General features: G+C 53.3%; 1 protein-coding gene across 6 annotated transcripts in view; it reads left to right on the forward strand.

Annotated features, from left to right (window-relative positions):
- The window catches only part of ATP2C2 (ATPase secretory pathway Ca2+ transporting 2), a 67,702-nt gene extending 51,968 nt beyond the window's left edge, over window positions 1-15,734 (forward strand). The window contains exons 17-29 of one of the 6 annotated variants that reach the window (XM_066243892.1): window positions 3,652-3,753; window positions 5,542-5,695; window positions 6,971-7,141; window positions 7,893-7,990; window positions 8,085-8,135; window positions 9,129-9,295; window positions 10,429-10,497; window positions 10,594-10,710; window positions 11,990-12,137; window positions 13,233-13,331; window positions 13,471-13,612; window positions 13,723-13,900; window positions 15,022-15,734. In XM_066243892.1, the coding sequence (XP_066099989.1) occupies window positions 3,652-3,753; window positions 5,542-5,695; window positions 6,971-7,141; window positions 7,893-7,990; window positions 8,085-8,135; window positions 9,129-9,295; window positions 10,429-10,497; window positions 10,594-10,710; window positions 11,990-12,137; window positions 13,233-13,331; window positions 13,471-13,612; window positions 13,723-13,900; window positions 15,022-15,088 (1,563 nt within the window). In that variant the 3' untranslated portion in view covers window positions 15,089-15,734. Of the gene's footprint in view, window positions 1-3,651; window positions 3,754-5,538; window positions 5,696-6,970; window positions 7,142-7,892; window positions 7,991-8,084; window positions 8,136-9,128; window positions 9,296-10,428; window positions 10,498-10,593; window positions 10,711-11,989; window positions 12,138-13,232; window positions 13,332-13,470; window positions 13,613-13,722; window positions 13,901-15,021 lie in introns of all 6 variants that reach the window. The other 5 variants (XM_066243891.1, XM_066243893.1, XM_066243895.1 and 2 more) reach the window with 5 other exon arrangements.
- The last annotated feature ends 268 nt before the right edge of the window (window positions 15,735-16,002 follow it).

Here is a 16,002-nt window from a genome sequence, read left to right on the forward strand (position 1 = left end):
AAACCCTGGGTAGAGTCCCTGTCCTGTTCCCTCGCCAACCACCCGTGCAGGGGCGAGGGGACAGGGGTCCCAGAACCCTCTTTCCTTTATGTGCTAGGGTTTTACTCTTTCATGGGTCCAAACTATTTGGGAGGCCAGGTTTGAGATTTTAGAATATACCTTTTTAAATAAATAATAGCGGACGTGTATTAAGTGTTTTCTGTGTGACAGGCATAGTGCTGGGCACTGCGTGTGTATTATCTCATTCATCCTCGAATGAACGAGAGTACTGCTGCCAGTGGTCCCAGGTGCTGCTTGGTTTGCAGACACATCACTCTCATCTCTGCCTCAGTCTGCACGTGGTGTCCTCCCTGCACCCACTTCACATAGTGTTGCCCTCATCTCTGCCTCAGTCTGCACGTGGTGTCCTCCCTGCACCTGCTTCACGTGGCGTCCTCATCTCTGCCTCAGTCTGTATGTGGTGTCCTCCCTGCACCCGCTTCACATGGCGTTGTCCTCATCTCTGCCTCAGTCTGCCAGTCTGCACGTGGTGTCCTCCCTGCACCCGCTTCACGTGGCGTCCTCATCTCTGCCTCAGTCTGTATGTGGTGTCCTCCCTGCACCCGCTTCACATGGCGTTGTCCTCATCTCTGCCTCAGTCTGCACGTGGTGTCCTCTCTGCACCCGCTTCACATGGCGTTACCCTCATCTCTGCCTCTGTCTGCACGTGGTGTCCTCCCTGCACCCGCTTCATGTGGCGTCCTCATCTCTGCCTCAGTCGTCACGTGGTGTCCTCCCTGCACCCGCTTCACATGGCGTTACCCTCATCTCTGCCTCAGTCTGCACGTGGTGTCCTCCCTGCACCCACTTCACGTGGCGTCCTCATCTCTGCCTCAGTCTGTATGTGGTGTCCTCCCTGCACCCGCTTCATATGGCGTTGTCCTCATCTCTGCCTCAGTCTGCACGTGGTGTCCTCCCTGCACCCGCTTCATGTGGCGTCCTCATCTCTGCCTCAGTCTGTATGTGGTGTCCTCCCTGCACCCGCTTCACATGGCGTCCTCATCTCTGCCTCAGTCTGTATGTGGTGTCCTCCCTGCACCCACTTCACGTGGCGTCCTCATCTCTGCCTCAGTCTGTATGTGGTGTCCTCCCTGCACCCACTTCACGTGGCGTCCTCATCTCTGCCTCAGTCTGTATGTGGTGTCCTCCCTGCACCCGCTTCACATGGCGTCCTCATCTCTGCCTCAGTCTGTATGTGGTGTCCTCCCTGCACCCACTTCACGTGGCGTCCTCATCTCTGCCTCAGTCTGTATGTGGTGTCCTCCCTGCACCCGCTTCACATGGCGTCCTCATCTCTGCCTCAGTCTGTATGTGGTGTCCTCCCTGCACCCGCTTCATGTGGCGTCCTCATCTCTGCCTCAGTCTGTATGTGGTGTCCTCCCTGCACCCACTTCACGTGGCGTCCTCATCTCTGCCTCAGTCTGTATGTGGTGTCCTCCCTGCACCCGCTTCATATGGCGTTGTCCTCATCTCTGCCTCAGTCTGCACGTGGTGTCCTCCCTGCACCCGCTTCATGTGGCGTCCTCATCTCTGCCTCAGTCTGTATGTGGTGTCCTCCCTGCACCCGCTTCACGTGGCGTCCTCATCTCTGCCTCAATCTGTATGTGGTGTCCTCCCTGCACCCGCTTCACATGGCGTTGTCCTCATCTCTGCCTCAGTCTGCACGTGGTGTCCTCTCTGCACCCGCTTCACATGGCGTTACCCTCATCTCTGCCTCTGTCTGCACGTGGTGTCCTCCCTGCACCCGCTTCATGTGGCGTCCTCATCTCTGCCTCTGTCTGCACGTGGTGTCCTCCCTGTACCCGCTTCACATGGCGTTGCCCTCATCTCTGCCTCTGTCTGCACGTGGTGTCCTCCCTGCACCCGCTTCACATGGCGTTGTCCTCATCTCTGCCTCAGTCTGCACGTGGTGTCCTCCCTGCACCCGCTTCATGTGGCGTCCTCATCTCTGCCTCAGTCTGCACGTGGTGTCCTCCCTGCACCCACTTCACATGGCGTTGTCCTCATCTCTGCCTCAGTCTGCACGTGGTGTCCTCCCTGCACCCGCTTCACATGGCGTTGTCCTCATCTCTGCCTCAGTCTGCACGTGGTGTCCTCCCTGCACCCACTTCACATGGCGTTGTCCTCATCTCTGCCTCAGTCTGCACGTGGTGTCCTCCCTGCACCCACTTCACATGGCGTTGTCCTCATCTCTGCCTCAGTCTGTATGTGGTGTCCTCCCTGCACCCGCTTCATATGGCGTTGCCCTCATCTCTGCCTCAGTCTGCCAGTCTGCACGTGGTGTCCTCCCTGCACCCGCTTCACATGGCGTTGCCCTCATCTCTGCCTCTGTCTGCACGTGGTGTCCTCCCTGCACCCACTTCACATGGCGTTGTCCTCATCTCTGCCTCAGTCTGCACGTGGTGTCCTCCCTGCACCCGCTTCACGTGGTGTCCTCATCTCTGCCTCAGTCTGCACGTGGTGTCCTCCCTGCACCCTATTCACATGGCGTTGTCCTCTTCTCCCCAGGACCCCAGACATGTGGGCTGAGGCCTGCCCTAAAGACCTCCTCTTACCCTGATTCCACCTCCAAAGACCCTAATTCCAAATAAGATCCTATTCACAGGTACTGGGGGTTAGGACTTCAGCACATCTTTTGGAGGGACATATTGCAGCCCATAATTCCCTCCTAAGGAGCCTTTGTAGGCATTTTTTTCTAATCACCCCTTCCATAGAATTCTGACACTGCAGATACATTGTATGTTTGTTTCTGTACTGTATGCAGATCTGTGCTTTATATATAAAGTACTGTTTTTGTTTGTTTTTCTTGCCTCCTCCAAGGACACATTTTTACCCCTTGTGGGGCAACGGGATGCACAGGTTAGGATTGGTGTTCAGTTGGGAAAACTGAGGCTCAGCTGTCAACTAACTGGCCCCCCAAACTGTCAAAGAGCCAACAAATGTCAGGCCTGGCAAGGACCCCAGGCTGTGACAAGAGGCCACCCTGCTAACCCAGGGGTTCCTTTTGGGGAAATTGCTACATCTTCAAGTCTGAAACATTTCTTCTGACAGAAACGCCACAGGCTTCTGTGTCTGGGCAGGTTTCAGCTGGAAGCTGTTTCAAAGACCATGTGGTTCTGCGCCTGGAACAAGAGGCTTTTTTTTTTCTGGTTGAGACATTTGACAGCAAATGAGGCCTTTCTTTGTGAGCTAAAGGCTTGGATTCAGCTGCCTGAGGTGGTGTGAATAATGAATCATTTAAGTCAGTGGTTCCCAAGCCCCGGGCCGCAGACCAGTACTGGTCAGTGGGCCATTTGGTACCGGTCCGCAGAGAAAGAATAAATAACTTACATTATTTCCGTTTTATTTATATTTAAGTCTGAACAATGTTTTATTTTTTAAAAATGACCAGATTCCCTCTGTTACATCCGTCTAAGACTCACTCTTGACGCTTGTCTTGGTCACATGATACATTTATCCGTCCCACCCTAAAGGACGGTCTGTGAAAATATTTTCTGACATTAAACCGGTCTGTGGCCCAAAAAAGGTTGGGGACCACTGATTTAAGTGACCTGAGCTTTGCAGCGATTGCTTTAGGGTGGCTCGCTGAAAGCGCCCATTTTATTATCCTAGATGGACCTAAGTGACGTTAAAGATTCATACGTGAGAAAAAAAGAGATCCCGTTCAGTTCAGAGCAGAAGTGGATGGCGGTCAAATGCAGCCCCAAGACCGAGGTGAGTTTGCCCCTCTGTCCTTTCCTCGTGTCCCTGCGCCGCCGAAGCGAGCGAAATGCAGGTGTCAGGGAGAAGAGCTTCAAGTTTCTGGCTACTTCCATGAGGTTCCAAATACAGGAAAATACAGTTGATGTCAATTCAGTCTTTGACAATCTTGGGTCCTCTTCTGAGATTTTTTTTTTTTTTTTTTTTTTTGTATTTTTCTGAAGCTGGAAACGGGGAGAGACAGTCAGACAGACTCCCGCATGCGCCCAACCGGGATCCACCCGGTACGCCCACCAGGGACGATGCTCTGCCCACCAGGGGGCGATGCTCTGCCCCTCCAGGGCATCGCTTTGCCGCGACCAGAGCCATTCTAGCGCCTGGGCCATCTTTGCTCCAATGGAGCCTTGGCTGCGGGAGGAGAAGAGAGAGACAGAGAGGAAGGAGGGGGGCGTGGAGAAGCAAATGGGCGCTTCTCCTATGTGCCCTGGCCGGGAATCGAACCCGGGTCCCCCGCACGCCAGGCCGATGCTCTACCACTGAGCCAACCGGCCAGGGCCTCTTCTGAGATTTTTATCTGAATTCCTGGTTCTCCAAGTGGGGTTCCTGGACCAGCACCTCAGCATCACCTGGGAAGTTGTTAGAAAGGCAGATTCTCAGGTTCCACCCCAGAACTCCTGAAATTCTGGGGGGGGGGACTCAGAAATCTGTGTTTTTGGGGGATTCTGATATACACTCGGGGCGAGACTCACTGGCCTGTCCCATAGCTGTTGAGTGCCCACTGCTGGAGCGCCTGTCTGCGTCCACTGCTAACATGGACCCCCTGCTAACTTGGGGTCCTCTCATCCCCATGTTAAGTGCTTTACACACACGAGTTCAGTTAACTGTCACAATGGGGGACCGAGTCTGCATTCCAGAATGGGCTCCGTGCTGTGAACAGCGAGCTCACACGTACACATGCTCATCAACACGGTTGTGTGCGCACGTTTTAAGTGACCAAAGACATATACACCAAACTAGTCATGGCTGTCAGCTGTTTTTCTTTTTCCTTTTTGATTTTTTAATTTTCTGTGGCTTTTCGGATTTTTACAAGGAAAAGTGCTTTTTCTTTAAAAAAAAAAAAAGGTTTTTTATTACCTTCCACCTTTTCTTCCAGCCTTTTTCTTCTCCCCTGCTCTCTCTGGAATCTATCGTGTCTCATCTGTGCCAGGATTACTCGTGTCATTCAGGGTGGGGGCAGCTCGGCCAGCTTGTTTCAGGTTTGGCCAGGAGTGGATGGGTGTGTAAACTCCGGTGCTTAAAAAGGACTATGGATTTTAAAAAACAATTTAGTACCTTCAAATTTTCCCTATGAGAAAATTATATTGTCACCAAGAAAAGTATTGAAATGTGACTTTTAAAATGGAGCCTCTTTATAATTTTGCCTCTCTTCTCTCCCTACCCATCCCCTTGACAGTCTGGAATAGAATGTTCCGAAATAGATATCTAGTGATCAGTCCCCCACCTAAGACATAACAGTGGCTGAAATATGACCAGTTAATGAAACAGGATGCTCTGAATGACATTAACAAGGTGACTGAATGCAGAGTGGGGGTCAGAGATCAGCCTCCCCCCCCCCCGTTTTATGGCAGTGTAGCATTCCATCGTGTGGATTTCCAATAACTCATCTGTCCTATGTTGGGGAAAGCTGACAGTTTTCTATAAATAACCCTGCCGCGAACATCTCTCTGTGGGTGAGGTGACAGTCACCAGGAACCAAAGCACCCAGTGCTAGATTTTTTTTTTCCTTTTGTCTTTTTCAAGGAGCATGAAGACATGTACTTCATGAAGGGGGCCTTTGAGGAGGTGATCCGTTACTGTACCATGTACAACCACGGGGGCATCCCCCTGCCACTGACACCCCAGCAGAGATCCTTCTGCCAGCAGGAAGAGAAGAAGATGGGGTCGCTTGGCCTGCGGGGTCAGTGCCTGTGACCCCAGCCTCCAGCTTTCAGTTTGCGTGTAATACTGACCGACTGCGTGCATGAAAGCAGGGTCCATAGTCAGGTGGTTGGTCAGAATGGTAGTCAGGCAGTGTGCCAAGAAATGTAAAGAAATTATGAGGTTAAGAGGGAGCCCCCCTCCCCCCACGACACCCATTGATCCAGATGTGGCTTGTGTGTGAGAGGAGGTGGAACCCTGCCTCCTGAGGGTTCTAAGACAGATGAATGGGATGCCCCCCAAATACTGATTTTCCCAAGTGGTCTTCCTGCTCATTGCTCACTGTCAGGAAAACCTAGAGCTCTTTTAAATCAAGGCAGACATTTCATTCCTTGGCCATTTCCAATTTCCTGTACCAGGGCCAATGCGTTCCCTGACGGGCCGAACATTTAAAACCGTGTTTCCCATCACATCATGTGTCAGACTGCCTGTTTTCAGAGAAAGTGTCTGAAGACAGTGTGGAACATTTGTATTCCCTCAGGGGACAATAAGAAGCATTGGGCTTGCCATATTGGTTTCAGTTGCCTTGGTTTTCCCCTTCAGGGAGCACAATTATACATTGCTAGCAGCTTGTGGGCAGGTGTGCAAGGTGAGGACATCACAGCTTTGGGAATAGTCCCTGCATCACGGGCACATGACAGCTGCATTAGGGAGGTGCAGCTGGAGGCTTCCAGACCACAGCCCTCCTCCGTGATCAGTAGGGTAACAAAATGAGGTCGGTCCTCATGCCACCCCCTCTGGGAGCACTCGTCCCCAGGAGCGGGGCCTGGCTTCTGTACCACCGAAACAGAGTCAAGGCCAGGACAAGCCAGCGGAGTCCTCTCACCCATATCCCCTCCCGCAGGATTTCCTTAACCTTTGGTGGCTGCTATCCCTGGTCTGCTGGAGCTGACAGGATGAGAACAGAGCAAATAAAAGACCAGGGGAGACCTGTCAGAAATGTCCCGTCAGAGGCCACCTCCCAGGCTTTCCCGTGGCCGCTCTTATTGGGGTGGATTTGGGTTTTATGAGAGGTCTTATTTTCTGCCAGGAAAGTTGTCTCTAGCCTCTCTTTGGGGTGAGACTCGCTGCCCTGCACAGGCCTGGCGGCCACTCCAAAGACCTTTGCCTCCGCTTTTGTAGTCCGGGAGCTCAGTGCCCACGCCCCTCACAGAACAAGGAGGAACTGCAGCATCGTGGGGACCAGGGCTGACTGGAGATCAAATCGGTCCCCTCGGCCATCAGTGACATTTCTATGGGTCTGGTCTCTCCGCAGTCCTGGCCCTGGCTTCTGGGCCTGAGCTGGGGCAGCTGACATTTCTGGGTCTTGTCGGAATCATCGACCCTCCGAGGGCTGGCGTGAAGGAAGCCGTGCAGGTTCTCTCCGAGTCCGGCGTGTCCGTGAAAATGATAACGGGGGATGCCCTGGAGACGGCCTTGGCAATCGGTAACGTGGAACGGGTGGAGGGTGAGGAAGAAAGGACCAGCAGTCCTTTACAATGGGGTCGCTACCATTGGTTAACCCTCGACAAACCTGGTCAGGAGCGCTCACCTGCTCGGTGCTTAGGAAAGATTCTGGGATTCGTGTACCAGCATTCCACCTTTAAAGGTGGTTGTCGCTAGAATGTGGGCCGATTCACCAAAAAGGGGAAAGACCTCATGTATAATGAGAACTTACTGTGTGACAGGGCTTTTCATCCATGATCTTAGTTCATCTTCGCAGCCAGTATTGTTCCAGTCCAGCTTCTGCCATCAGCTGTGTACCCTTGGCAAATCGTTGAACCACTCTGACCCTCAAGCTCTTCGTCAGCAGAGGGCTAGCTAGCAACCCTCTGCCCACTACTCTGCTTATTACTGATGCGAGGATTATCATGTCTTGGATCTCTTGCCCCTCTGTCTGGAGCCAGACAGAACCCTGTCCGGTTCCTGCATTATCATGTACCAGCTCTGTGACCTTGGGGAAGTTACTTCCCTCTGCCTCCTGATCTTTAACGTGGGGGATAAGGCCTTTGTTGTAGGTTAATTCTGTGGATGCAATTAGTTCACGTGACATAGCAGGTGCTCAGGGTAGCTATAGTTACATGTTACTCTGTGGCCAAGGCAGGGACTGATGTCAGGTCGGTGGAGTGAGGGTTGGGAAGAGGGACCCCAGCTGCAGGCCTGGGACAAACCCAGAATGGATTCTCCCAACCACGCAGGAAGGAACATCGGCCTGTGCAACGGGAAGCTGAGCACCATGTCCGGGGAAGAGGTGGACCGTATGGAGCAGGACCAGCTGGCTGACCACGTCGGGAAGGTAGGATCCTCCCGGGGGCTCGCTGGGAAGTTGTAGAGAGGAGTGTGTTTCCAACTTCCCATCTCTGACTCTGCTTTCATGCCTCTACATCCAGGTATCCATCTTCTTCAGGACCAGCCCAAAGCACAAACTGAAAATCATAAAGGTAAAGGGTGTGAGGGGACAGGTACTGCCTCCCTTGTCCCTCAGGGTACAGTCCGGGGCAGCGCGATGGCTCTGCTCTGCAGGGTGGTGCAGGGCCCAAGCTGGCGGGAGCCTTGGCCGTCCTCAAGCCGTGGCTTCCTTCTCTGGGTCCAGGGCAGCTGCATCAGCAGTCGCCCGTCGCCAGCCTGTGGAGCTCCCCATACACGGAGCTCGGGGAGCGGGAGTTGGGTGAGGCCAAGGGGAAAACAGAGAGACTAGCCTGTGAGCCATGTGCTCTTTGGCATAGTCTTGTTGACTGCAGGCCAGTGTTGTCTGTCAGGTGGCATAAGATGAATGATGTCAGCTAATTCACAAGGTTGGTGAGACGATTAAAGAAAGCCAGGCCTGTGAGTCTCTTGGCATAGTGCCCGGCACACAGCAGGTGCCAAATAAAAGAGTGGGTCTGATTTTTGGATTGTGCATCAAAAAATGGAAGTGCCAAAACGCAAGTCCACAGGTGTGCTTGGTTTCCCGCGTGTGTACTTTGAAAACTTGCTCTTCAACTCTGTTGGTGGTTGTGTTGTTTATGTTATTTTCAGGTCTTTTTATTCTGCAGAGTAAACCTCTATGCAAGTTATTCCTCAAAGAAAATGTAGGGCTCCACATAGTGTCAGGGGCTGAGTTGATTGTTATTTATTAACGGGGAGGGATACCACGTCTGAGCCTTTACTATTGCTAGGCACAGTCACATCCATGGTCTCAGCTTAGGCCTCACCGCAGCCCTGAGGAGGAGGGACTGTCGCTCTCATTTTGCAGATGAACAAACCAAGGTTGATAGGTTTGAGGCTGCCCAGTTCCTACAGTTAGAGTGAATGGAGCTGGGATGCAGACCCAGGCCAGCTGACTCCAGTGGCCCCCAGGGAGGGGTTTCTGCCATCCCATCAGCCACAGTGAGGGGCAGAGCATGGGAGAGGACGAGGGATCTGCATGCTCCGCTCCTCTCCTCTTTCCAAAGGCTTTGCAGGAGTCGGGGGCGATCGTGGCCATGACGGGGGACGGGGTGAACGATGCAGTAGCCCTGAAGTCGGCGGACATTGGGATCGCCATGGGGCAGACAGGGACAGATGTCAGCAAAGAGGCTGCCAACATGATCCTGGTGGATGACGACTTCTCAGCCATCATGTAAGTTACTCTTTAGGTGTTTTTTAGTGGCAAAAATTCGTGTGTTAACCAGCTGTCCCCTACGATCTGCTGTGCTGTAGCTGTCCCCAGGCTCGTACGCCACTTAAAGCAGGGGCACTGGGACCGCCCTGGGGTTCATGACAGGCAGCCCTCAGGGGAATGTGACAGGTGCAGCAGAACCCTCATTTGTGCACTGATGGAAAAACTCGGGTCACTTGTGCAAAAGAGGCACATGCTGGTGTGTGAGCTGCAGCACTGTGTATAAGGACATCCTGGGTCACCCTAAATGCCAACAGCAAGAGACCGGAATACTTTGTGGCCATTAGGAAACATTTTAAAGAACATTTTCATGACAGAGAAATGCTCACAACATAGTGTTAAATGAAAAACACCAACAATGAATGTATTCAGTTTGAGAAAAATTAGTATATTCAGTTTGAATCTAGTATTCTGTTTGCGTTGAAATGTACATTTCATGCACTGAAAAGAGATTGGACAGAAATGCCCAGGTCATTAACACCATTGTGTTCTAAATAAATGATAATAACTGGGGGTGAGAAAAATCTGAAAAACACTAAAGTTTGGTAATGACTGTCAACTTTACAAAAGGGGTCTTACCTTTACAAATGTATCCACCAGTGGAATTCTTAAAACAGTTCCTTTTAATAAGAACCTGTCGCTAATGCACAGCTCTATAGCTTTAGTTCTTTTGCAACGTTTTTTTAATTTAAAAAGTGGGAGGAGGAATTACTTTTCTACATTAGTGACTCAAGGAATTTCACAAAGAACCTTCTAAAAATACAATAGATGATGTTTTTTACCTCAGTTCTCTTTCTCCTTGCTGTGCCCTGGATTTAACTCTATTGGATTTCATTGGTTTTGCTGTCTCTCTTGTCAGTCGTGAATCACAGGCATGCATTTAGGTACCTCAGAAGCCCTGGGTGAGGGCTGAGGTCCCCGGGCTTGAATGACGGGAGTAACTTACAAACTTCAGACCGAAGTTTGATCATGGCTCAGGGACCTGTACCCACCTCCCCAGAGGTGATGCCACCACTTCAATCAAGCAGCTGACAGCTGGCTGAACCTTTCTGCCAAGCCCTCCTTGTGAATAAATGCTTTCTCCTCTCTTGCAGGAATGCGGTGGAGGAAGGCAAGGGGATTTTTCATAACATCAAAAACTTTGTCCGGTTTCAGCTGAGCACGTAAGTCGAGGCCAGCATCGCCCAGTGCCATCGGGTGCTGCGTCTGCATCTGACAAGCAGCTGCTGACGGTGCCGTTCTGCCGCTTGTGCCCGCAGGAGCATCTCGGCCCTGAGCCTCATCACCCTGTCCACCATGTGCAACCTGCCCAACCCCCTCAACGCCATGCAGATCCTGTGGATCAACATCATCATGGACGGGCCACCGGCACAGAGGTGAGGAGCGGGCTGGCTGGGACCCCCACACCGCTTCTGCCCCTCCTGACTGCCCAGGCACCCCGTGCTAGCAGTGGGCAACATGATGACCGGCCAGGAACCCCAGAAAACTTAAGTGTGGTGCACTTGGGGGAAGGACAGTGAAGGGGAATGCTCTGGGCTCAGGAGGAAGTGCCCAGGCAGACAGGGCGGGGGATAACGGAACTTTCTGCCCCTCCTGCCTAGAATGCTCTCCCTGGGCTAGCTGCATGGTCCAGTCCTCCCTGATTACTCTAACAGCAGCCTCCTCACTCCGCTTTATTTTTCCATGAATGGGAAAATATGTATTTCCTTGCTTACCTGATTATATATAACCCATCTCCCCTTTAGCACGTCAGCTTCTTGGAGGCAGGGCCTTTGTTTCATTCCCTGCAGTATCCCAGCTCCTACAGTGGTGCATGGCATATAGAAGCTCGGTAAATTGGTGGCTGTATGAAGGAGAAGGGGGAGGTAGGCTTGCTGAGGGATGCAGGAGGAAGAATGGGCTTTGGCGTCAGGAAGACCAAAGCGGACGAGGCACTTCACTGTGCTTGAGCACCTAGCGGGTGTTGTTTCAGACGTAGACCTCCATGTCCTTGCTGGAAGTCCACCATTTAATGTAATCATTGGCAGTGACAGCTGCTAATGGAAAGAGGGTTGTCCTTTGCTGTCCCCTCCCAGCCCAGAGTAAGGGCTCTTCCCGAGAACAGGATGGTGGCCTCACCCAGCAGCTCCCTCCTCGGTGCCCCCAGATCACCTACCACTGTTTGGGCACTGGCTGAAGGCGGGTGCCCCTTAGTCGGTGGGGATCCCTGCAGTGGACAGGGCCAAGGTTCTGTTTCTCCTGGTCAGCTGGGACAAGGCTGGGCCCGGCCTTGGGGCGGGTCCCCTTGTGGTGATGGAAATGAGGCATAGAAATGACTAGGCGTGGTTCCAAGATCAAGGTGTGTGGGGTGGGTGGGGGAGTGTCCAGATGGAGGTGCGCAGGCTGTGGGGGGCTTCCTGGAAGGAGCGAGGAGCTGGGCAGTTAGGGAGAGGCCAGAAGATGGGAATGGTACACTTCCAGCAAGGACATGGAGGTCTCCATGAGACTGAGGACACCCCTGGCTCATGCAGGACAACATGGAGGCCTTTGCCACTTCCCTGTCCTGGCTGTGCCTTTGATGGTGACTTAAGCATGTCTTTGCTCCATGTCATTTTTTTTTTCTTTGCTTAACCAATGCATGCCCTTTTGAAAACTGTTCTGTTTTGCTCCAAACAGCTTGGGGGTAGAGCCAGTGGACAAAGACACCCTCCGGCAGCCGCCGAGGAACGTCAAGGACACGATCCTCAGCAGAGCCCTCATCCTGAGGATCCTCCTGTCGGCCTCTGTCATCATCAGTGGGACCCTCTTCATCTTCTGGAAAGAGGTGAGCAAGTCCTCACTAGCTCAGCCCATGCAATGCCTGGGCAGTGGCTGACGGGGGGCCGGGTGTGTGGGAAGCAAGGTGGACAGTTCTTGCTCTGTGTGTGTGTGTGTGGGGGTGACTAGCATAATACAAGGCAGCATGGCGGGGACTAAGAGCTGACTTTGCAGAGGGGGGAAGAGGTGCAGTGATCTAGATGGAGATTAGGCAGGTGACCCGTCCAGACACTCAACCCCAATCACTCTGTGCAGGAAGGGGGATGGGACGCTGGCTTGCCAATGTTCTGCTCTGAAAGGAGCTTTGCTTTTCCCAGAATCTTCCTCTGCTGGGGAAGGGGGCAGCTGTGTCCTAGCCTGGTGGAGGGAGAGACACACACCTTCCTGCTGTAGCATGACCGTCCTCAGCAGCCTCAGTTCTCTGGAACCTTGGGAGAAATGCAGGTTCTCAGGCCCCACCCAGGACCTCCTGGGTTTCCCTGTTCCCAGAGAAGGCTCTGTGAACCTCTGCTCCAGCAGATAAGCTCAGGTGGGAATGGTGACCGCTCCCTGGGCCAGAGGAGTCATCAGCACCTCTCTCAGGAAGAGGGACGTTCCTGGAGAATGCCTAGAACCTTCTCACTTTGGGCTCCAGCCCCAGCCCTTCCATGTCAGCCAGAATGAGAGCTGAGACAGGTCCCAGCAGCAGTGCCAGAATCAGGGAGGGGTTTGTGGCTTTGTTCATTCAGCCTCATGGTGAGGGTCCTTCTGCATCCTTTGTAACTGTAGAGGTATTCCCTCCAGGGAGGCAATGTCACCTGCTGGAGGAAGGGTCATTCCATTTACTTCTGTGAGGTTTCCTCCCACGAGCATCAGGGGCAGCCGCAATTCCGGAGGGAAGGCTAACGGCCCCTCCCAGCCACTGACAGTGGGGTCAGGCACTGGGTCACACCAGTTGACTCAAGACTGAAGGAACGTTTTGATCAATTCCCAGTAAAATTAAAGGACTGTGTCCCAAACCTGAGTGGCGATGACAGGCGCTCCATGCCCCAGCTCTCGGTGAAGGATGGGTAGATAGATGGCAGGGGACCACATCACCTCAGCTTATGTACTTGTGTTCCAGATCCCCGAAGACAAGGCGAGCACCCCGCGCACCACGACAATGACCTTCACCTGCTTTGTGTTCTTTGACCTCTTCAATGCCCTGACCTGTCGCTCTCAGGTGAGTCCTGCTGCCCTAAGGGCCCTCTCAGCCTCCTTTCCTGTAGCACTGAATTGTGTTCTCTGTGAGAGACTGTGGTCCCTGATCGGTCACTCAGGGGCCCCCGGATAAGGGGTTATAACGTGCCCTTGTCCCGCAGACCAAGTTGATATTCGAGATCGGCTTCCTCCGGAACCACATGTTCCTCTACTCGGTGCTCGGGTCCATTCTGGGGCAGCTGGCCGTGATCTACATCCCACCCCTGCAGAAGGTCTTCCAGACGGAGAACCTAGGCGCTCTCGGTGAGTAGGAGGGGCCCCAAGGATGTAACCAGAGACCATGCCCATCACATACCTGGAGGGGGCGGGGCGTTCCATCCCCGAAGGACCTGATTGGTGCCTGCCCTGGGCAGGAGGGCCACGTGATGAGGACAAGTACAACCAGGGAGTCTTCAGAGAAAACCGGCCTCTGGCAGGAGGGGACTTGGCATCTCGGTCCCTGCCCCAAAACAAGGAGGCTCAGAGCACAGACAGCAGCTACAGGGACAGTCTGGACTTGGCCTGTGACAGGCTGTGCGCCCCAGCTGAGGAGTGAGTTTTACCCCATGAGCCGTGGGGGACTTTAACAGGGGCCAGTGCACTTGGACACCCACTTACCTGGAGAGAGGGAGTTGGCCATCCAGTAGTTCTTGTTGGAAGGGACACGATTTACTGGCTTGCTCTCTGGGGGCTGAGCAGACATTCCCTGCTGCAGAACCCCAGGGGCTCTCCTCCATCCTCAACTAGGCTTCCTAGGGAAGACCCTTATTCTTTGGAAGCTGCCCAGGGGGGCTTGGCCTCCATCGCCTGCAGCTGTGATGATCGTGAGCAGAAATGGGAGGGTTGGTTGGTTCTGAGGGGGAGGGAGCCACCTGGGAGATACAGTGACCACAGGGACTTGGAAGGAGCAGGAGCAGCTACCACGGCCTTCCCGCCTCCTCCCTTCTTTCTCACCCGAGCTTTCCATTGGCCAGCCCCAACCCAGGGCAGGTGAGGCAGCCCCCAGCGGAGCAGGGGGGTCTGAGGCAAGACTAGGGAACATTAGCGCTTTCTTCCCAAAACCAAATAAAGTAGTGTCCAGGTGGATCTCCTGTGACTGCCCTGTAGGCACAGGCAAAAGAACCCCCCAAATTTTAATGGATGTTTCCATCCACTGGGAATTAAGCCAGCTCACTGACTCTGAAAGAAACACGACTGTGCTTGGGCACTTGTCATGGATCACTGACAATGGTGAGCCAGGGATGGTTCCAAACACTAAGAGAGTACAGTCGGGGGGAGCCTTTAGGAAATGAACCCACTGGAATGAGTCAGGGTGGGCTGGGGCCAGAAGTGATGGTGAAGGGGAAGCTTCCTCAAGGAGCAGTGGGGGCCAGCATGACCTTGGCAGCATGCCGCTCCCGGCACATCGCCCCTTGCGATGTGGAACCACATGGAAAGCCATTGGTCCTTGTGGAGCTGGCTCCAGGGGACGGAAACAGTTGGTGCCCAGCTCCTGGCCCCCTTGCCTGTCTCTAACTAGGGGCGCAGCATAGGGACACCCCACAGCAAAGGTCCCTGAGAGCTACGGGCACCCGCAGCCACCTCCATGCGAGGCACTGCCCTGGCTCAGGGGCAAGTCCTGGGCAGAGCAGGGCAACACCCTGTGCTCCCTGACCCTTTTCTCACCTTTTCAGATTTGTTGCTTCTAACCGGATTGGCCTCATCCGTGTTCATTTTGTCAGAGCTCCTCAAACTATGTGAAAAGTTCTGCTCCAGAGCCAAGAAGGCCCAGATTCACCATGGAGATGTATAGTGGAACCCGGCCAGTGTAAAAGCCCTACATGACCGATATTTTTATATGATGCGGCCCCGCCCCCAGCCCCGCCTCTGAGGGGTGTTTTTAGGACACAGTGGCATTAGGTCACTCACCCAGTGCCTCCTGGGAGGCCGCAGGAAGTGCAGGCCCTGGCTTGCACCCACATTTCTCACCCTCCAGGCTCTGGACAGGCTGAGAGGAACCTGGACAGAAACACCTCGCTATTTATTAAATCCCAGTGATTTTTATAAACCATGTCTATGTACTCGTGCTGTAGTTCAATGCAGTGTAGCCCACTCGTGAAGAATGCATGGGTCCTGACCAGGCGGTGGAGCAGTGGATAGAGCTTTGGACTGGAACGCGGAGGACCCAGGTTTGAAACCCCAAGGTCACCGGCTTTGAGTGCTGGCTCATCCAGCTTGAGCAGAAGCTCACTGGCTTAAGCGTGGAATTATAAACATGACCCCATTGTTGCTGGCTTGAGCCAAAAGATCACTGGGCTTGAAGCCAAGGTCGCTGGCTTGAGCAAGGGGTCACTGGCTCTGCTGTACCCCCCCCCCATCAAGGCACATATAAGAAAGCTATCACTGAATAACTAAGGAGCTGAAATGAAGAATTGATGCTTCTCATCTCTCCCTTTCTGTCTGTCCCTCTCTCTGTCTCAGTCAAAAAAAAAAAAAAAAGAGAGAATGCATGGGTACCTAGCAGGATGAGAGGCGGGGGCTGGGGGCTGGGCCTGGGCTTCTGGTCATTTCTCTGCCCGTTTTTGGCCCAGGTGAGGCCCCACCTCCTCCTCCACAAAATGGGCACTATGGGTATTTCTGTTATGTGCTATGTGAGGAGGCTGGTTATTATTCTG

This window comes from Saccopteryx bilineata, chromosome 9 (assembly GCF_036850765.1).
Source record: "Saccopteryx bilineata isolate mSacBil1 chromosome 9, mSacBil1_pri_phased_curated, whole genome shotgun sequence".
NCBI lineage: Eukaryota > Metazoa > Chordata > Mammalia > Chiroptera > Emballonuridae > Saccopteryx > Saccopteryx bilineata.